The sequence below is a fragment of the Magallana gigas genome, chromosome 1 (assembly GCF_963853765.1).
Source record: "Magallana gigas chromosome 1, xbMagGiga1.1, whole genome shotgun sequence".
In the NCBI taxonomy this organism is placed as follows: Eukaryota; Metazoa; Mollusca; class Bivalvia; order Ostreida; family Ostreidae; genus Magallana; species Magallana gigas.
The window spans coordinates 30,770,462-30,794,361 of record NC_088853.1 but is presented as its reverse complement, the minus strand read 5'-3'; the positions used below and the strand labels follow the sequence as shown (position 1 = coordinate 30,794,361).

Below are 23,900 nucleotides of genomic sequence, written 5' to 3'. Positions count from 1 at the left end.
GTTGCAGTGTATGTTCAGTCAAAAATGCCACTACGTATATACATAAAGCATTGTTTTAAAAAAGGGAATAAACAATTTGTCACACATTGCTTAAACTAAAGATTGCTAATTGTTCAATAAGTCAATCTAAAACTTACTTATTTAAAAAAGAGAAAAATCCTTCTTCTGTTTTAGTAAAAATATAAATATGACTTGTTATGTAAACTGTTTATGTAGATTGTCGGAGTGAAACGAAACAATAACAATCAGACAATATTAATCCAAATTGTCACATCCAATTAAAACTGAAGGGTAATGCTACAATAGGTTTTAATATTTTCTAGGAACCAGATGATTTCTAACCGGATCACAGATAAACAATTTTATTAAGAGTTAAATGACACGGCAAAAATTTTGGGTTCACACTAATATAATGTCATCTTTTCAATATCTGCTGCAATCAAACCGGAACGGAAAAGTACATTGAAGAAATAAAAATAATACGAATACTGCCAGATCTAGAACTCTAAATTGCTTTGAAAATCATTTAAATTTGAATATGTTGACTATGAAGTTATGTCTGAAAAGGAATTAAATATACACAGATTGTTGTATGTGAAGAAATTTTTTTGTACTTTTGCGTCAGAAACAGGTGAAGTGTATTTTGTAACATTATTTTTTAAGTAACCCTCATGCGTTTACGAAAATTATCTTTGGTGTTGAATGATTTTGATTGGCGAACAACACTCCGTCCACGTGACATATTACGATTTGATTGAAAGACAGTTTCTTTATAAAAGATGGTATGGAATATTTATAAACTAGTTCGATTCGTTTTTCGACCGATTACCAGCCACTATGTTGTTCTTACATTTGATGACGGTAATATATGTTGTTGTTTTTTTCTTAGATGGATATAATTATGTCTATAATTGTTAATTGTTTTCTTATGATTTTTTTTTGGCTAAGAAACTCTCTATATTGAATGTTTTATATTTATGTATGTTTGTTCCATCTTATTTAAGGAACGTGGACATGTTCGTGGCATTTTTTAGGGATATATATATATATATATATTTATATATATATATTTACCCTACTTAATCCAAAATATTATTGTCTAAATATTATTGTTTATTCATCTTATTTTTAGTAGATTGGCAATCTTTTGATAATCTGTCTCTAAAATATTGTTTTTATTGGCATATCCTTACGTCAAAATATAATATTACAAACGTTAGTTCTAAATACATGCTATATTGTTATATTGATGGGTTTTAATTGCAATGTCAAAATTATCAAACCATTAAACTGGTTGCATCCGATGTGGTGTTTCACGATTCTTAAGATAAAAATTATCATGTAATATTCTTTTTTTTAGCGTAAATACCCAAGTCCAGAATAATTAGTATTTATCACGAGAAAAATGCAATAAATTAAAAATACCTATTCGAATATTTTTACTGTATTCAAAATAAGTAGAAAAAAATGTTAAATCCTTTTTCATCTAATAACTTATGAAACAAATAAAGTAATATTGTTAAAAGCATCCCCGAAAATGTTTGGAAGTCGATAAACGGTAAAAAAAAAAAGAGACATATTTACTGATGTAAAACATAATTGTAAACAAACTATGAAAAAAGAAATAGTAGTTTGTCTCGATAAGATTAAATGTCATTCTGAAATCTGGTACTCCTGCTTGATATGTGTCAATCGAGGGCGTTTTTAAATTGATCATCTGTTATTTACAATAGGTTAGCTACATTGTCAACATTATGTCTACCAAATTTGACTTAGTTTTGACATGATATCTTTAGCCATTTATTATCTTAAGTGAAAAAAAGTAAATTTAATTAAGCTAAAAAATGTATTATACTATATCTTTATGTAGAATTCTCCTTCTCAAGGGGATTTGTTTAGTCAAAATATGGTCACGCAATTGATCCTTTTTATTATTCAGAACCATTTAAATAATTTTCTGCAAACTATTTTAACAGATGTTTGATGTTTAAAAGTTAATACTTGTGCGACAATAACAAGAAGACATTCATCAAGTTTACATCGCTAATGCATGATAGATCACAAGAAATTATGTATAATATATTCATCGTTGAGCATTTAAAAGGAAATCTCCCAAGCTTAAATATTGCCATTTACACAGGATGTTATCTTTTTTTTTTTAATTTGGCCATCAAGCAGTATATGGGACACGACTTTTAACAGAGCATGGCATTGCCTGTACTTAAGAGTAGGATATGCTTTGATTTTCATGTTTTTCTGTTCCCTAAGTCAACATCATTGTAGGTCGAAGAACAAGTTCATACTCTAGACATGCTCTAAAATTGGACACACAGTTGTTGTATTATTTATCTTATAATCATTAATAAGTTCTCCATCATTTGACCTTATGACTAAAGGTCACATTCTGGAAACGCCTTACAAAAATCAACATTTCCGAATTATTTGGTTATTTGACGACTTTCATCAATCAAAGTCTTAAATCAAAATGACTTAGTTTTAAAACGTCACAAAAATATACCTCTTAAAGAGGTTCGTTCCTCTGTTTTCGGATAGTCATTGTGGGCCATCTCTATTTTAGAAATTATGCATCATATATTGATTCTACCCATCAATTCAAATTTTAAAATGCCAATTAACCTATCTTAAACAAAAAAAGACGGGAAAATTGCATTTTTACGGAGATTAATTTGTGACTATATTTTGTGACGAAATGTTTTTAAGAAGAACATTTTACATATTTCATAACATAGTTGTTTAATTGTGCTGTCACTTAAGCGTCCTTATTTTCAGTGAAAACGAAATTTCCAGATATTTTTTGCATTAAGTTATTTTCATTTTTTTCCCTAAAATCAGCTTTTGTCATGCCATATCTCAAATTTTACATAATAGACCCACACGCTTTGTTTTATTTTCTGAAATTTTCAGATTTGTCTGACAAGTGTATCATAAATTAAGAAAAAGTTTGATACTTTTACATAATTATATTACATGTTGAATTGGTAGTGGATAAAAATAGCGTGTTGTCAGTGCAAAAAGGTCAAAATATCTATTAGATGAAGAAATTGTAACAGTTTTCTTTATGATAATTTTAATTATATTTATTTTAAATAGTTTAAATCTGTATTTGGTGCCCTGCTTCTTTCCGATAATAAAATATAGAGGGACAAGCGATGTTAGTGCAATCTACACTTTTGATGCAGAAAGGTGATATTAAATACACTGTGCTGCCAAATGAAGCATATAGACCCCAAATTTTGTTTTAAAGTTTGGTTAAGCTATGTGTGTAGACTTTAAAAAAATACTTATAGAAATTAAAACTTTTGACAGCAGGATTTAACACCCTTAAATGCTTCCGGGTTTTTTTTCAGTTTATTTTCATGTTTAAGGGTTTATAACATTTGAGAATGGTGTGTTATATGTTTATGCTTAGTCTGAAAATTCCATTTTTTTTAATATTTCAAACATTTGGATAAACTTCATCGAAAAAAAGCCCTAATATCAAGAGGCTTAGAATATATACTAGTGCATGGCAGGGTTAACAATATATTTTTCAATATATATTTAAGGTCTTCCGTTTTCAACGGAAGACCTTATAGTTTTCGTACTGTTTCTTATTAAGGTCTTCCGTTTCCAACGGAATACCTTATAGTTTTCGTACGATTTCTTCTTAATATTTTTTTTTTCCACAAATTTTGTGCACGCGATTTCTCGAGAACTATTCGACCGATTTCAACCATTTTTTTTACAGAAGATGAGACTTGATATTAACTTCATATTTTTTTGAGATTTTTCCTGTCGTCACTTCCGGTACCGATTTATCGGCCATTTTGCACATTTTTACGACCTTTTTTGTGCAGAGTTGATCTCAGAAAATATCAGAGATATGACTATGAAATTTTCAGGATAGGTAGTCTATAGTTTGAAGTTGTGCACTATTGTGTTGTTTTACGCAAGTGACGCTATTTCTTGGAGCTCGTCTAGGCACGAAAATTTGCTACGAATCTTTATTCAAAATTTTCATACGTTTTGATCTGTATCTTTTTATGAGTTGATATTTTGTAAAGATATATAGAACAAAAGAAGTAGATAATTATAAGTTCTTTCCAACGAAATCAAGAAAAAGGGGCTGGCCCCTTTTTTTAGGGGCCAAGAGACTCGTAAACTCTATTACAAATAACTTAAAAACGATAAAGATCTTGTTATCTACTATAGAAGCAAAGTTGTTGATAATACCAATATCTATAAGAAAATATCATTGCCATGCCCCTTTATTACGTAATAAGGGATTTTAAGGGGCCAAAGCACTTAAACTTTGACGCAATATATCTAGAGAAGTAGACATATTTTGTTAGACATCATAGAGAAGAAAATGTTTGCATTAATGATTTAAATCGATTCCACTTATCAAAACACCAATGTCTGTCCCTATTAGGGATCTAAAGGGCTGGCCCCTAAAATATTCAAACATTTGTGTATCAAAAATGAACAACAATTTAAGATAGGTGCAAGAGCAAAAAATGTTTGTATTCTTAAGACCTTTTCACAGAAATCAAGAAAAAGGGGCTGGCCCCTTTAATTAGGGGCCAAGACATTCGTAAATTCTATTACAAATAACTTAAAAACGAAAAATATATTGTTATCAATTATAGAAGCAAAGTTGTTGATGATACCAATATTTATCAGAAAAAATCAAGGCCACGCCCCTTTATTACGCAAAGAGGAATTTTTAGGGGCCAAAGTACATAAACTTTGACGCAATATATCTAGAGAAGGATACATATTTTGATAATCATCATAGAAGAGAAAATGTTTGAATTTATGATTTAAATCGATTCCACTTATCAAAACACCAATGTCTGTCCCCATTAGGGATCTACAGGGCTGGCCCCTAAAATATTCAAACATTTGTATCTCAAAAATGAACAACAATTTAAGATGGGTGTAAGAGCAAAAAATGTTTGTATTCTTTAGACCTTTTCAAAGAAATCAAGAAAAAGGGGCTGGCCCCTTTAATTAGGGGCCAAGAGACTCGTAAACTCTATTACAAATAACTTAAAAACAATAAAGATTTTTTTAATGCATTATACAATCAAAGTTGTTGATCGTAACACTATCTCTCAGAAAAATTCAAGGCCACGCCCATTTATTGCGTAATAAGGGTTTTTAAGGGGCAAAAGTACTTAAACTTGACGCAATATATCTAGAGAAGGAGAAATATTTTGATTAGCATTGTAGAAGAGAAAATGTTTGCATTGATGATTCTAATCGATTCCATTAATCAAAGCACCAATGTCTGTCCCCATTAAAAATCTAAAGGACTGGCCCCTAAATTATTCAATCAGTTTATCTCAGAAATGAACAACCATTTTAGGTGGATGTAAGAACAAAATATGTTAGTATTCGTTTGACCTTTTGAATGAACTCTAGGGAAAGGGGCTGGCCCTTTAAATTAGGAACCAAGAGACTCGTAAAGTCTCTTACAAATACCTTAAAAACGATCAAGATTTTGTAAAGCATTATAGAAGTAAAGTTGTTGATCGTAACAATATTAGTTTGTAAAACCCATCGCCACACCCACTGATGACGTCATTAGGGATATTAGGGGACTAAAATCTTAAATCTTTAATGTACTGTATGTGATAAAGCAAAACTCTTTGTTAAGCATTTGAAAGGATATTGACAACCGTATACATTATCTGAAAGGGAGGGGTTGAGTGGAAATTCTGAAATTTCTTTGATATTTTAATGGTATCGTTTAAAAAATTGAACGGAAGACCTACTCGTTACTCGTAACGAGATCGTATCTAGTTATTATCATTTTTTCCACAAAATTTTGTGCACGCGATTTCTCGAAAACTATTCGGTCGATTTCGACCATTTTTTCTCAGATGATTGCCAGTGGTCATAATTCTAGAAGTTTTTTTAAATTTTGAAATCGGCACTTCCGGTTCCGATTTACGGCCGATTTTGTAAGTTTTTACGACTAATTTTGTGCAGACATAAACTCAGAGACTATCAGAGATAGGAATATGAAATTTTCAGGATAGGTAGACTATAGGTTGAAGTTGTGCACAATGTAGTTTTTTGCGCCAGTGGCGCCATTTCTATGAGCTCGCATAGGCTCGAAAATTGGGTACGAATTTCGAATCAAATTTTTCATACGTTTTGATCTGTATCTTTTTATGAGTTGATATTTTGTTAAAACATATATAACAAAAGTGGTAGATAATCAAAAGTTCTTTTCAACAAAATCAAGAAATAGGGGCTGGCCCCTTAAATTAGGGGCCAAGACAGTCATAAACTCTATTACGAATTGCTTAAAAACGATAAAGATTTTGTAATGCATTATAGAAGCAAAGTTGTTGATCGTACCAATATCTATTTGAAAAAATCCTTGCCACGCCCTTTTATTACGTAATTAGGGATTTTTAGGGGCCAAAGTACTTAAACTTTGACGAAAAATAACTAGAGAAGTATACATATTTTGTTAGACATCATAGAAGAGAAAATGTTTGAATAAATGATTTAAATTAATTCCACTTATCAAAACACGATTTCTGTCCCCATTAAGGATCTAGAGGGCTGGCCCCTAAAATATTCAATCATTTGTATCTCAAAAATGATCAACAATTTCACATGGGTGTAAGAACAAAAAATATTTGTATTCTTAAGACCTTTTCACACAAATCAAGAAAAAGGGGCTGGCCCCTTTTTTTAGGGGCCAAGGCCTTCGTAAACTCTATTACAAGTAACTTAAAAACGATTAAGATTTTGTAATGCATTATAGAAGCAAAGTTGTTGATCGTACCAATATCTATTTGAAAAAATCATTGCCACGCCCATTTATTACGTAATTAGGGATTTTTAGGGGCCAAAGTACTTAAACTTTGACGAAAAATAACTAGAGAAGTATACATATTTTGTTAGACATCATAGAAGAGAAAATGTTTGAAAAAATGATTTAAATTGATTCCACTTATCAAAAGACGAATTTCTGTCCCCATTAAGGATCTAGAGGGCTGGCCCCTAAAATATTCAATCATTTGTATCTCAAAAGTGATCAACAATTTTAGATGGATATAAGAACAAAAAATGTTAGTATTCATGAGACCTTTCGTATAAAATCAAGAAAAAGGGGCTGGCCCCTTAAATTAGGGGCCAATAGACTCCTAAACTCTATTACTCATACCTTAAAATGATCAAGATTTTGTAATGCATTATAGAAGCAAAGTTGTTGATAGCAGCAATATCTGTTTGTAAAACTCATTTCCAAACCCATTGATGACGTAATTAGAGATTTTAGGGGATAAAAATATTAAATCTTTAATGTGCTGTATGTTAAAAAGCAAAACTCTTTGTTAAGCATTTTAAAGGATATTGACAATCGTATACATTATCTAAAAGGAGGTGGTTGAGGGAGAATTCTGAAATGTCATTGATATTTTAATCGAATCGTTTAAAAAATTTAACGGAAGACCTACTCGTTACTCGTAACGAGATCGTATCTAGTTTTATATATATTTGATATAATTTGACTGAAATACACTTAAGAAAAAAACACTCGAAGCCTTAAAGAACTACACAGATATATGCAAACTGAGTCCGTTATGTATATTAAATTATCGTTCGATGAAAATAATGCACACGATACTCTTTAAAAGAGAAGTGAGGAAAATACATTAGGAAACATAAAATGAAGCACCTGTCAACGTGATGTGGGAACTGATTCTCAACAGTAACGTAAAGTCTATTGATTGACATCGTTCTGGCAATCGGTCATCATTCCAAACATTTCTGTAAACATTCATTATCCTGATTGACGGTATTTCATCATGTGGGGTACAATTTAAATGATATAAATACACAGTCAAACCTCGTTATCTAGAACTAGATGGGACTGGTTAAAAACTTCGATATACCATAGTATTCGAGATATTAAGTATAAAATACTTAAAGTTTAAGTTTTTGGGACCTAAAAATCACTTTGCATATCCATTGTATTCGAGATATCGGTGTTCGAGATACCGAAGTTCAACTGTAGCATATATACGTTTTTCAGTCTGTACAATTTTTAACATCTCAGGTGTGATATCGTGTTTATTTTTGTTTTGTTTTTTATTTAGGTTGTGTTGTTCATATCAACAGCAATTGAAGCCAAACCAAATAATGAGCAGCAGAATAATGGGATAGGTAATTCATAAGCATGCGTTATGTGTATACTGTTTACCCTTGTGTGTCTGTCTGTGCGAAACAAAATTTTCTGTGGTATATTTCGCTGCTTATATACAACTCAAGTGGTTAAAATGTTAACACATTCATTGTTAAGGTATGTCATATAGCCATATATTTTGATCCATTTGTGTTCCAAGTGGACGACAACTTCCTGTTAAGTGATTACTTTGATAATCAAATTTTCAAATTAATTTTCGTCAAAAGTTTCAACACTTTGTTAAGAAATGTCATATGATGGGATTTCTTTTTGTAACTCAAACGTCATCTTCCTTTTTAAAGTCCATATATATATATATATACAGTCATTTCAAGCATATCTTTAACAACATACACCATAGCATACCATAGCATTGAAATCTCATAGCATAGCATTGGAATCTCATAGCATATCATTGGAATCTCATACCATAGCGCACAATCTCATAGAATCGCATTCGTCATATCATACCATAGCATACCATAGCATAGCATACAACATTATTTTAACTGGGTTTTAAATGTTTTTATTGGAAAAAATAAATGTTTACATGATAGATTTGTGGTAAACTTTGGCTTCTTATTATTTCACTTCGAAATGTGTTGAACTCTTCTGTGTATGGAGGCGTTTTTGTTCAAATCTCATAGCATACCATAGCATAGCATAGCATACCATATCATTAAGCCCTTCATTTCAATTTCTCATAGCATACCATACAAATTTCATAGCATACCATACAAATCTCATAGCATATCATTAAAATCGCATACCATACCATAGCATTTAATTGTAAAAGATATGCATGAAATGACTGTATATATATATATATATATATATAATTTCCCAATACAACAAAAAATAAATCGGCACAGTTTTAAATAATTTAAAAATGATAAATATCCAGAATAAAATCACAAATTGATCCTATTAACCGCAAACGTTTTCGCCATTCCTGGCTCTTCAGGCAGTTGTGTATTTTATTCTGGATATTTATCATTTTTAAATTATATATATATATATATATATATATATATATATATATATATATATATATATATATATATATATATATATATATATATATATATATATATATATATATATATATATACAATGGTCATCATTGAAAATATCTGAATAAAACATTTTTTATTAAAAAAAATTCTTCTCAATTGACAAAGTAAAGAACATTTGGCAGTATATGGTGGTCAGAATTTAAAATATCAAAATAAAGATAACTTCATAAAAAATCGTTGCCTTGATCTTTTTTTATTGGAAAATATTCTCCTCAAATTTTAGGACACATTTGTGAAAAAAGTAACCCTTGTGAAAACGACGCACCATGTGGATACACACGTGGAGGTTACATTTGTAAGTGTCCTGCCGGCTGGAAAGGTGACGATTGTGATGAAGGTTAGTGATATACCTAAATATTATATATGCAATTTATACATGTATAACAAATAGTGTATACCTATTTGCTGGCGCTGAGGATGATAATAATTTGTTTTTTTCTTTCAAGATAGCAACATATATATTTTAGATCGAACTGGACAAATAGCTATGGTGCACAAAGGCAGTAAAAGGGTATTCCATTATACAAATAACAGCATTACTTGTCGGATAGGAAGAGTTTGTTGATGTTGAATAGTTTTGAGTTACCTAACATTTAATTCGCCTGATCGACTCAAATAACACTACTGGTGTGCGACCAGGTATCGCCGAGTAACATTTCTCGTAGGTGCATAGTTACGTCATTTTAACAACGTTTAAAAAAACAACAATTTAAAAAGTTCACCGGGATATGAAGTTGGTTGGTCACGAGATCAAATCTTGTGAAGCCCGAAGGGCTTCTCAGTAAAGCTGATCACGTATCAATGGACGTCATATCCCGTTGAATTTTTTTAACATTGCTGTTTATTACTTACATTTACGTTTGAAGAAGACAAATCGTTCAGAACTGTTAAAATTACCGAGATTTTGTGTTTATAATAATAATTCGAGCGACAAGCGATAAGCGCATGCTATGATGATTGTGACGTCATGAAAAGGTTCACACAGAATTGAACGTTTTCGCTATTATATAGTTTCATATAAGGAACGATATTTGCAAATGTAAATATATAAAATTATAAACGAAACATTGCGTAACAATGAACTGACGAGAAATGGTACTTCGAGAGAACTTGTCGCACGCCAGTAGAGAAGTACTGGTATTTAACGTGGAACTGAATTGTTTCGAACACTTTTAAACATAACCCAATGACACGGAAACTTTTCAGCAGTAAACGTTGTGTAGATAAATTAACAAGTGCATTCGTCAAAATTTTGCTTTAAAAAATAGTATCATACAAAAGACAGTTCGTTTACTTATTACAAATACTTGTAATTAGTAGACATGGCAACAAATCAAAGTTAACAATTAGGAATTATTAGGAATAATAAACCAATATATACATAGATTATATTTTTTTTCATATGCTCTAAGTCAGTATAGAAGCAATGCAAATTTTCAGAAACCAAATTGCAAGTAAAATATTAAATCGTCAAAAAAAAAAATTCCAGGAAAACATCAAATATCTCAAACTAAATATATCTGTCGTTTTTCCCGATCTACATGTATATTTGTTTAAATATATAATAAAAACATAATGCATGTTTATTTTAGTTCAGACGTTCTATAGCATTGAATCATGATTTTTTAAAATATACACTCTCATAACTGAAGCGGTGTGTGCATACGTGTACATTGAGTAACGCGCGTTAGCGCGTTATGAAAATTTGTATGCACACCGCTGCAGTTATGAGAGTCTATACTTCCAAATATTATGATTTAATGCTTATATTTACATTTTTTAACTTCTTGCCTTGTCTGCAAATGTGATTCATACCTTAAAATTCCTATCTTATCCTAAGGGTAAGTTAATATTAATGGAAGAGCCACAGTAACAGCCACAATCGTGAACTTTGATTTTCGCTTGTGACGTTGCAGTTTACAGCGTTCAACGTGTGTGACGTCATAATAAAACTCGTCAACTTGACCTTTGACTACTTGTTGCATTTAGAGGCATTTGAAGACCACATAATTTAATAGAAAAACACAGTAGAATGTAAATATATGTGTTTATATTTAAGAATATTACAACAAAAAAATCGGATGTATGACAGATAGCCAATATAGAAAACAAAATCGGACCAGGTCCTCATTGTGTGATGTAAATAAATATATATTTGATATACAAATTAGACATGAACTTACATATATTTTTAGTTTAAACAAGAGGCCCTTGGGGTCATATCGCTCACCTGAGCAACAATGGGCAATCAAAAGATATTGTGTCATATGGCCCTCGGTAAAATAACAAAAAAAATAAATAGTGTAAAGTATTCGAATTTTACACTTATTTTTGCATACACGTAATCTTTGACATTGTACCTTTGAAGGTAAATCTTTCGCAAGATATAGAACTAAATATTTGGTAGGGGTACACTGTTATACAGTATAACTTCTAATTCCCTGTATTTCGTTCTGCCCCCCTCCCCCACTTAATAAAGCGATCAAAATATATGAGAGCATATAGGTACATTTTCTTCCTCAACTACTTACTAGTTATTGTATTTTTTTTGAAATATAACAGTTATTGTATTTTATAAAGCAAATCTTACATGTATATATGTGAAGAAGAAAATTGCGCTCAATTTCTCAAATTAAAAATATTCAACAATTTAATTTGTCTTCTCCATTATAATTAAATGACTGTTGTTTACCTTGCGTAAACTCGTGACTTTTATAACTTTACTCACACTTCACTGATAAATACACTGGAATGAAAAATGTTGTCACGTGACATGTTAAAGAGCTATAAAAATCAATGTTACCGTATTGACAGGTAGTAGGCCTCCATCGGTCGCAGACGACCATGGGATATTGTATCCTATTTTGTTTTTCTCTGAGCGCAACGTTTGTGGCTGAAAAGTCCTATACGGGAGAGACATTCTTTTCCGCAAGAGTTACATCTGTGAATGGTTTCTGATCTTTCGGGATTTAGGCGCTGCTTTCGTTGTGCGCGTTTGTTTTCTGTTGCATGCACAAGCTGTTCTTCCCCTGACTTGATCTGTCTAAGTAGTGTGGACCTCCATCTTGGTCGATCTGCTGCTAGGTTTTCCCAGGATCGCACGTCAATATCAAGGGCCATCATGTCTCTTTTTACGACATCCTTGAATCGAATTTGTGGGCGCCCGGTGCTTTGTTTCCCAGACCTCAATTCTCCATACAAGATGTCCTTGAGAATACTTCCGTCATCCATTCGACGCACATGCCCGAGCCAGAGTAACCTGTGCTGTCGAAGCATAGTGAACATGCTTGAAAGGTTCGCCCGAGACAGGACTTCGGTGTTAGGCACCTTTTCCTGCCATGAAATGCCCAGGATGCGGCGCAGACATCGCAGATGAAAGGCGTTGAGCCTTCTTTCCTGCCTGGAGTACGTTGTCCACGACTCGCTACCGTACAGCATAGTGCTGATTATGCAGGCGTTGTATACGGTCATTTTGGTACTAGTTTTCAGTGTGGGGTTTGTCCAAACTCTTTTTGAAAGTCGAGCGAGAGAGGATGTAGCCTTTCCAATCCTCTTATCTAGCTCAACATCCAAGGAAAGGTTGTCAGTAATGGTAGATCCCAGGTACGTGAACTGGTGGACGACGTACAGTTGGTAGTCGTCGATGGCTATAGCTGGGGCTGTGGAAGTATCCTGGCTTAGAACGTTTGTTTTCTTTAGGCTAATAGTCAAGCCAAAATCCTCACAGGCCATTGAAAAGCGGTTCATCAACGTTTGCAGTTCTTCCTGGGTGTGGGTGACAACTGCTGCATCGTCGGCAAATAACATGTCCCGAATGAGTCTATCGCGGACTTTAGTCTTTGCTTTAAAGCGAGAGAGGTTGAACAGATTACCATCTGACCTGGTACGTAGGTAGGTTCCTTCAGTCGATGCGCTGTTGCAACCACTATTGAAATAAAACCACTATTGAAATTAATTATTTCAATAGTGGTTGGGAATGTATTTCATTAGAAAAATCACTTTGTAACCACTATTGAAATACAACCAAGTAATGATTTTAATAGAGGTTGGGGATGTATTTCATGATAAACACTACTTTACAGACACCATTAAAGTTCAACTACTATTCAATTTATTATTTTTAATCGTAGATGGGAATGAATTACTAATAAATATAACTATGTAATCACTATTTTGTAACACATTTGGAAAGAAAAAAGTTTTATATCATATTTGCAAACTATTTAATATCAAATACACAATTATGTTACAATTTTCACTGCTGTGTAGAAGTAAATAACCAATTATCGCAGATAAACATGCATATACATTTTTTTTATCTAAAACACAATTCAAATACACAATTAAGGTACTAATGGCATGCATATTTACGGTAATAGTAATGAAGACTATGTATAAATGTAATCATTTTAGGATGTTCACTGTTGTGCAGAAATAACCCATCCTCGCAGATTAACATATAGAATTGTTTTCACATTTTTTCTTTACCTTTCTCTTTCTATAGATATATCATGTTTTATGGAAATTGTAAATTATTTCTACTAGAAGACAACGTTGTAAATTGCCAGAACTTCTATTTTAAACCCCTGTATTTTAAAAAATAATGTATAGCTTATATATCATTATAGATTTATGTAATAATGAATATCACTATTAAGATGAATAATTTCAATAATGGTTGGGGATGTACTTCATTAAGACCGATATTGAATGAAATAAATTATTTCAATAGTGGTTGGATATGCGTTTCATTATAACCACTATTGAAATAAATTATTTCAATAGTGGTTAAGTATGCATTTCATTACAACCACTATTGAAATAAATTATTTCAATAGTGGTTGAAATGAATCGCACCCTTAACCACTATTGAAATAATATATTTCAATAGTGGTCGTAGTGAAGTGCACCCCCAACCCCTATTGAAAAAAATATATTAATAGTGATATTTATAATAATATTTATCAATAAATAATTATTCAATATACAGGGAGTTTGAATAGAAGCTCTGGCAATTTAAAAGATGTTCACAATAATATCATAGGACATGATATGTTTGTAGAAAATGGAAATCTAAAGAAAAAAATATAAATTTTCAAAGAAATATTAATAAAGAAATTCATTCTAAACTACGATTGAAAAAACACCTTTTAGTTGTAGTTGTACTTCAACAGTGTCTGTAAATTGATTTTCAAAATGGAATACATCCCTGAACACTATTTAAATATTTTATTTTAATAGTGGATGTATTTCAATAGTAGTTGTAAAGTGATTTTTCAAATGAAATACATTCCCAACCAGTATTGAAATAATTTATTTCAATAGTGGTTTTATTTCAATAGTGGTTGCAAAGTGATTTTTCTAATGAAATGCATTCCCAACCATTATTGAAATAATTTATTTCAATAGTGGTTTTATTTCAATAGTGGTTGCAACAATGCACCAAATGCATGTTTGAGGAGCATGACAAAAAAGATACTAAACAGCGTGGGAGCGAGGACACAGCCTTGTTTGACACCGCTATTGATGTTGAATGGCTCCGAGTACATGTAACTACCGTTGAACTGTACTGTCCCCTTCATATCCACGTGGAATGATGTCACTAGGCTCAGTAATTTTGGAGGGCATCCAATTTTCGGGAGGATCTTGAAGAGTCCATCTCTACTGACTAGGTCGAACGCTTTGGTCAGGTCAATGAAGGAGATATATAGCGGCATCTGTTGTTCTCTGCATTTTTTCTTGAAGCTGCCTAAGAGAGAAGATCATGTCGATCGTAGACCTCTTTGAGCGAAAGCCGCACTGTGACTCTGGGTATACATGATCAGCCAGCTTCTGCAATCTAATCAAGATCACTCGAGCCAACACTTTGGCGACTATGCTTAAGAGGGAGATGCCTCTATAGTTGTTGCAGTCGCTTCTTTCTCCCTTGTTTTTGTGGAGGGTGATGACCTCCATTATAATTAAATGACTGTTGTTTACCCCGCGTAAACTCGTGACTTTTATAGCTTTACTCACACTTCACTGATAAATACACTGGAATGAAAAAATGTTGTCACGTGACATGTTAGGGAGCTATAAAAATCAATGTTCCCGTATTGACAGGTACATCACTCTAATTTACTATAGCCCACCCATTTTTTTCATTATTATTCAAAAAAAAAAAAACATGGCTACAAACCAGGATAATTTTCTGCTGTAATATTTTCTTAGAAATAGCGATAATTCTTTTCACCCCGCAACAGAAATGTGTCAGAACTATGGCAATTGTTTTAACGATGTCGTTTTTATTTACGCACATTTCACATTATTCATTGTATAAGACGGAGCCCCAGAGAGTAGTTATAAACAGCATATCATTCTTTAATTTTTTTGTATACATGTATTTAACATACTCTAATTCATATAGAATTTCTAATGATGAACCAAAATTTCAATCGTAGAATTATAAGCAAGATGAGCTCAAAATATCGCTAGGTTTGAGTCATATTTTGTTCACATGAGTTTATCACATTCAGCTTAATATTTTTAACTTGGTAATTCCTATTCGGCATTTAAAATGGAAAACAATGAATCAAACATAGAATTGTGAGCAAATTTCTGTATCTTGCTTATAATTCGAAGCTTAACACTCAAATATGGTACGTAAATAGTAAACAATTAAACACAAGAGACATGCACTATAACATATAAAGAACACACTTTATTTTTCAAAATGAATCATATACATGTATATACCTACATATTTCCGTCAGCGATATGAAACTCTATTTAAACTGAATAAACTCGAGAAAATGCCGAGCATCTCAACAAAACATATTGCATTATTCTATCATTACGCAAAAGATAATGCCGAATTACCGATAGCCTGAATGAATTGCATTCTAGTTCTCTCTTAATACATCAGATGTTGCTTAATTTGCGCAGGTAAACTGTTTGATTTACCGAAGTCTCTGTTTGATTTAATACGTAAAGCATAAATGAAAACGAAACGAAAATCACAACAAGCTTACACCACCGTCATATGTGAAAACTGTCAACGCATTGAAATATTAAGCCTCAGTTTACTTCACAAAATCGGCACCAATGTATTTTGCATGTTTCAGAGATTCCCTTCGTACACGAACTGTTGCGTAACAAACAAATTCATCATTGTCAGATCGACCCGTTAATCATATATACAAATTTCACCAATGAATTTTAGATGTAAAAGTTCCTATCGCAAATTTTCCATGAATATGCGGTTAGCCCGGTAGCATGCCACTCGGCTTTCTACTATAAATACTACCCAACTTTCACGAGTTCCAGCACAGTTAGCCCAACCGTTTTCTTCCAGATCTTAAAACACTCTCTCCTAGTACTCTTACACCTATTTTTTGACAGGCATTGCTATTTTTTTTATGACAAAGAGATGGTAATGAAATGCCAGAAAAATAAACATTCACACATCTAGCTTTTACGTAATTTCACACTTCTATTGTCCAACAATTATTTAATTTGCCTGAAGATTAAGTAAAGAATATATCAATGACTAGTGTCAAGAGGATTAACATTTTTGTCACATGAAATCATCTCCGTTTGTTTGTTTGGTTATTTCCTTTTTTTTTGTTACAAACTAAATTGCATAGTTAATTTGAGAGAAAAAAGTTCTTATAGCAGCTTGTAAATTTTGAATGGATAACCTGTTACATTAAAAGTTTAAAATCGAAGATTTCTAAACTTATCTATAACAATCTCTCTTAAGTAAACCCGGGACGGGGTAAAATAAAAGCCGGGGCAGATCGGCAATCGTCAACTCCAATTACGCATTATTTTGCAGCAATATTTACAGCGAATACAAATATACGGGTCAGTACATATCTTGAAATTTTAATAAGATTGGCAGATTAATAACTGTCAATCTGTTGTTTTGCCCTGGCCCGGTCATGCCTACCCATTTTACCAAGACTCATGGATGCTATAAATTGATTGAAACACGCCGTTTCTTTCTTATTATTTTCGTAATAACTCAGATTTGTAACAGAATTAGACCATGATTTTGCAATTTATATTTTCCTTTCCATAAGGATTATTCATGCTAAATTACGTTGAAATTGCCTCAGTAGTTCTTGAGAAGAAGATATTTTAAAATGTAACCCCCCCCCTTTTTTTTTTTCTTTTTTTTTTTTTACAGTTTTGGGGTTTTCTCCGCTTTCAATGAAAACTTTTCTTTCATTTCTACAATTTATATTCATCTTTCCATAAGAATGCTTGAGCCAAATGTGGTTGAATTTGGTTAAGTGGTTTTAGAGAAGAAGTTCAAAATGTGATAAGTTTACAGACGGACAGACAGACAGACGGACGGACGGACAGACGGACGACGGACAAGATGTGATCAGAATAGCTCACTTGAGCTTTCAGCTTTCAGCTAATTTTTCGAAATGTTATTACATACAGTTACCTGCAATACATTGGAGATACATGTATTTCTGCAAAATATTTGATAATTTAGTACACTTAATTGTTGTTAATGCAGTTCTGAGTTTCAGAATCATGGTTAGGAATGATTTGCTAATCTTTGTTAGCTAGCAAGTCGACAAATTTTAGCGTAGAATAAAAAAAAATTACATTTGAATATTTAAGTCATGTTTATATCATTGCATTGCATTTCTCTTATAATTTATATACATTGACTGTTCATAAACATGGTCTGTTATAATTGGAGTAGTTAAATATCAGAGACAATACTTAATATTTAGGGTTTCCAAAGATAGGGGATCAGGTAGGGGCATCCTCCCCTAAAAAAAATTATTTGTATCAAAGTTACAAAGCCAAATAATTCCAAAAAATCATACGGAAAACTTAGATTACTTTTCGTAACCCCTCCACCAGGAAAAGTTTTCATTATTCGCTTATAAAACGAATAACTATGTATTAAGATGCTGATTGAATTGTTCTTAACATGCATTGTTTCTGATCTTCTTTTCACTCTTTCTCATTAATTTGTACTACTACTGAAAAAAAAATGTAAAAGGAATCTTTATATAGGCAAGCAATTCATTATAACAGGTATAATTCATCGTAGGTACATGTTAATATAATACCTTGGTTCTGTTGTCCGTTTCCCATAAAATAAGACTTGGTCTTCATACTGGTTAATTACCTTACAAATCTAGAATTGCATATCACGATGACGAAGTACTAATGGCAAACTTGCATCGAGCGGATTATGTATTACCAATTCATTAAAACACGAAAAAACTTTCAAATGACGATTTACAAATGGTGATATACAATGTTCGGAGACTCTATACATGTAACAGAGTTAAAAATGATCATTTTTACATTAAACGAATAACATTTAAAAAACACAAAAACATAATTACATAGACAGAATAATGATCTCTTTGGCCTTCCATATAAATCAAGACAGCAAAACAATCGCAATTTTTCGGCTCTTTCCGGCAAGTTCGGAAAAACACCTCGAATGTATTATCTAGGCTTCCATAACAACAACAACAACAACCCCCCCCCCCCCCTTATTTTTCTAAAACTTTATATAAATTTAACACATTTTACGATCTGTTGAAATGTGAGTTAGACTTCATTGTCAATAATATACCCTAAAATATACCACAGAAGCGACATACAAGGCTGTCTAGCCGATACTTGTTTAAGTGGGAAGCGACTCCATTTTGTATAAAATTCTAACATCCGGTGATGATAATACATTCGAGGTGTTTTTCCGAGTTTGCCAGAAAGGCCCGAGAAGTTGCGATGGGGCGGCAAAAATGCGTGAAATAGCTGCTTTCCAGGAGGTTCAAAAAGCTGTTATTACCAACATTGTCATTAAAATTGTTTGCTATGCTGAGCTTGTTGCTAGTAAACAAGCTAAAATTAACGGACTTGACATTTTACGCTGTCACTTTGATAACTGTAGAGGAGCTCCGAAGGAAATTATTTGCTGCCGATCAAAAAAAATATTGACTATTCACCGTGGGTAAATGGCATATAAACACGTTCCCACTAAACGTTATCTTGATAAAAAAGCAAATTATATAGCAAAATATGCAGAAGCATAATAAACATGTTATTAACCCTTTATTTTGGCAGATATAGACGAATGCGTCAATTCACCTTGTGGGTTAGGTTCCTGCACGAACACGGATGCTTCGTACAAGTGCACATGTCCAGCGGGATTAACGGGCACTTACTGTGAACACGGTAAGTTAAGCTTAACACATGTACTAATGGATTATAAAGTTAAAAAAATTACAAGTTTTTTCTTGGTATATGCAATTTTTATATTACACAACAATAAGTCATCTAACATAACAAACTCGGCAAGCAGAGAAAATCATCTAAAATTCATAAATGAATAAAATACGATTGATAACAAAACGTGTTATTTTAAACAGAATAATTATCTCACAAATATACAAGTTGTTCATGGTACATGTACTGTCTTTATTTAAAGATGTTGACGAATGCAAGCCAAATCCATGCAAGAACGGAGCTACATGTACCAACACACGTGGATCATTTACCTGTACATGTAATCCGGGATGGACAGGTTCTCTCTGTGATCAAGGTACATGAAAATTAGCTTGAACTGAAAATGCCTCTTTTTTTAATGTCGGTCGCGGGTTTAAAATGTTGCGCCTTTTGCGCAGAATGTTGCGCGTTACTGTCGTTTGACGCAAATGCAGAGTGAAATGATCAAATATACAGGTTATTATGTTACGTTTTGATTAAATAAAATTACTTATCATAAGAATTATTTGTAGTGAAATGAATCCTAAAAAGAAATGTATCGAAGTATTTTAATCATTTCGCAGCTTCTTCAAAATCGACGTTATCCACGTCGGAGTCAACGTCTAACGATGACGTCAGTTGAGACTCTGACGTAACAATTAACAAAAATAAAAGTCGTCCATTTTTTATTGCAGCGTCAATAATGAAAATTGAAAATATAATTTGCAAAATAAAAACATTTGCGCGATCTTTTCATGTTCTGTGTAAGTGGAAAATTATTTTTTTGTCTATTACAAATAATTAAAATTTGATTACTAAACATCCTTTAATTTTATACAATTCTGTCTGTAAAATGGCTGACAATACACGTTTATAGGTCCAAATTATGAGGGCGGATTGCATAAACACTATCTGGTCAATTTCGTTTTAATTTGGCAAAAAGTTTACGTATACCTGAACCCTCCATCACTAAAAAAATCAAAAGAAAATTGCATGTTTGTTATTTTTTACACATGAAATTGAATATGAAAAACCCCCTTTTTCCTATATAATCCTATATAAAAAAAAATCGGGGATTATACGGACGTACGACTTGAATCTAAGCGCGGTAAACAGATAAACTATCCGGTCAATTAACTTGTTTTATTTGGCACATAGTTTACTCATAAATTGAGTTTTCTCTGGATTTTTTTTTAAAGGAAACCGTAAGTTTGAAACATTTTTCCCCGAGACTCCTTAATGTAAACTTTTTTTATTATGTTTATGAACGATCGATAAAGGTAAAGTGTGTCAAACTATTTTTCTATATATTCAATTGTATGCATGAATGTCTTTTAAAGGAAGGTGTGCATATATAAAAGATTTATTGTTCAAAGTTATATTTTTGAAGTGTTTAATATAAGGCAGGTTTTGTTATCATTTCTACCCCCTTCCCCCAAAAAAAGGTTCTTCAAAAATAAACCAAAACGGATTGTTGTTGCTTTTTTTTACCAAGTATAACTTTCTTTTAAACTGCAAGCATGTCGATTTCGTGTATTAATTCTAAGCAATCCAAAAACTTTTTTTTTCCTTTTGAATTTATTCTTTTTACGGAAAGCAGTAACAATGTTTTCTGTATGACAATATCAATATCTTTTACAAAAATATATCAGTTTTATAACATTTTTTTTTTCTCTAACCTTTTTCTTTTAAATTATTTTACCTTTAAGATATCAACGAATGTGATACTAATCCATGTAAAAACGGAGGTAGTTGTAATAACAATGACGGATCTTTCACTTGTTCGTGTAATGTTGGATGGACAGGGACGTTGTGCGAAGTCGGTAAGTCGTTGTTTAAAAAGAATTGGTTTTCGTTGCTAAATAAACACTATATTGATCTCAGTTAGAAGGAGAACTCTGTAAGACTGCAGTAAATAGTATTTTCCTTTGATATCAATTCATGACACTTTGTTTCACATTAAATCAACATTTTTCATTTGGTCTGGAGGGAGTTTATACACGTATAATGGATAATTACATGTACTTGTATACACTGATATTGGACTGGTGCGTTTATTGTCCGTTATATTAATATATAATCAAACAAAATTGGTGGCCCTGAAAGTATAAACTATTTATATTATATTTTATAACCTTATGATTTGTTTGTGTGTTTTTTGTTTTTTTTATAGAGAACATAAGTTGATTTCAATTAGGATTTCAATTTTTATTTTATTTTTTTTCGGAAAAGAAATTTAAGGGGGTAGTTATTATTAGGTTTTTATTACATGTAGGTGTTTTGATCATAAAAAAGGGCCGATATTTTTTTTTCAAATACATTTTCATATTCATAAATTCATTTCACATATTAATATTAGGTGGAAATTTGATTTCAGTATCAAAATGTCCGACCAACCACTGTAAGAATCGATGATTAATACTACACCAAAGCAATGGAGAAATTGAAATGAAACCAGTGAACTAAGATGATAAAACATATGTCTCTCGGCACCCTGTTTAATATTAAGTGGTCGAACATCCTATGAATAGGAAGTAATAGGACATAATATATGTCTAGCTAATATCGGAAAAGTAAAAAAAATCACATCATAATTTAACCAATTATAACATTTCAGATGTCGCCATAATCCATAGTTCTGTCACACAAACAAATTACTTTTTTTTAAATTAGTGTCATATTCCAACATTTCTATATTTATTTTCCTGATGTATAAATTATAAATCAGCTTCTTTTAGAATCTAAAACTTGACACTAGCTAAACAAAACTATTAGGCCACAGTGCAATTATTTTTTTTAGAGAAAATGAAAAGTTTTAAAATTGGAATTGGCTTGTGAAGTTACAAAACGGAATAAATAACAATATGAAGTAACTTTATTAAATTGTTTTCTCTTAAAGATATCTAAGTTCAAAATCAGAATATATTCCTGTCGAGTTCTACTACACATAAAAATAAATTATCGTAAGGATTTAGAGAAATAAAATTGTAAAACGTTGCCATAATAGAACAGAATGATGTACACTATTGGAATTTTATTCTCAACAAATAGATTTGTTTCTCTAAAGTGTTAAATTTGAAGACGAGTAAAACATTTATTTCGTAGATATTTAGAGTAAACCTTTTGTAATCAAGCTACTTTTTTATGAACTAGTCCAGATAAGGTCATTATTGTTTTATGGTAAGCATTAAAAAACAATAGCCATTTATTTACCAAAAATAGGAGTATAAATAGAAAACAAAATGTGTTTAAGTCTATGGTTGAGTCCTTTTCCTTTTTTTAGTAATTGAAACTGTCATCGTGTGTCGGCTAGGAAGGATGGAACTGCATTGCCCAGCTGGTGTAATTAAAATCGAGAAAGCCCTCTGGGGCAGAACAGAAGGCAGCGCTGTTTGTCCTGATTCAGAACGGAAAACAAAGCCACCGTGCATATCCACACAGTCAGATGCGGTTGTCAGGGGTAAATGTGATGGAAACGCAAGATGCAGTATAGCAGTTAATAGCAATGCCCTCGGTGGAAATCCTTGTCCTGGCACGGCTAAGTATCTAGAAGTGAGGTTTACATGCGTTGTAGTATAGCAGTGGAACATCTGATACAGGCCAATAATATAGACTCTTTTTAAAAGCAATATAAACTGTAATTTCTAGGTCGGAAATGTCAATTGTGACATTATATTAACTAAAACGACAAAAATGATTTGATAACTTTGTTTTATCATTTTTCTGTTGAAAAGCTAATAAGAGGCCCTCATGTAAGCCAAACTACATGTACATTAATGTCGTCTTGTGAAACAATTGTTTAACAATGTATTTCCTTCTTATTATATGATTAAATGATTCATTCAAATCGGATTAATAAAAAAACAAAATATCCGAAAGCCAGATTTTATAGCAAAAATAAAAATCTAGAAATTAAGCTTTTATTGCTTTAAAAATCCTTATCTGTACATCATTTTCAGATTTCAAAAGTAGTTGTAGCAATGATATGCGACTATGTAAGTGATATCATAGAAAAATAATCCAAACTATATTGTAACCTATTTTAAATAAATAACCTTTGCAGTATGTGTTGTTGTGTTTTTGATTAATATCTTTAAAAAATCGGCTCCTCCATAGCATTGTATTATAAATCATTTTATTTAATTAATAAAACGATGTAGTTTATGATATTATTTTACATACACCAGCGATCCCTTATTATGCAAAAAATGATTGAAAATCTAACATAATTTTGATCATTTAAAATTGAGAGTGAAGAAAAATGTTTAGAGATTAGATCGTGTTTTATTGCAATAATTGACACATTATCGATAATTGTGTAGATCCTGTAGCAGTAAAATTAATTAGTTCTGGTTTGCGACCAAGTCCTTTCAATGTATGAACAG

At 31.8% G+C, this 23,900-nt stretch overlaps 1 protein-coding gene across 1 annotated transcript; it reads left to right on the top strand.

Annotated features, from left to right (window-relative positions):
• The first annotated feature begins 746 nt into the window (after positions 1 to 746).
• Positions 747 to 23,534, top strand: LOC105345717 (fibropellin-3). The gene is made up of 7 exons (XM_034464355.2): positions 747 to 861; positions 8,124 to 8,190; positions 9,509 to 9,622; positions 19,375 to 19,485; positions 19,739 to 19,852; positions 21,225 to 21,338; positions 22,799 to 23,534. The coding sequence occupies exons 1-7, from the start codon at positions 838 to 840 to the stop codon at positions 23,092 to 23,094; spliced, it is 840 nt and encodes a 279-aa protein (XP_034320246.2). The 5' UTR covers positions 747 to 837; the 3' UTR covers positions 23,095 to 23,534.
• Positions 23,535 to 23,900: the final 366 nt, after the last annotated feature.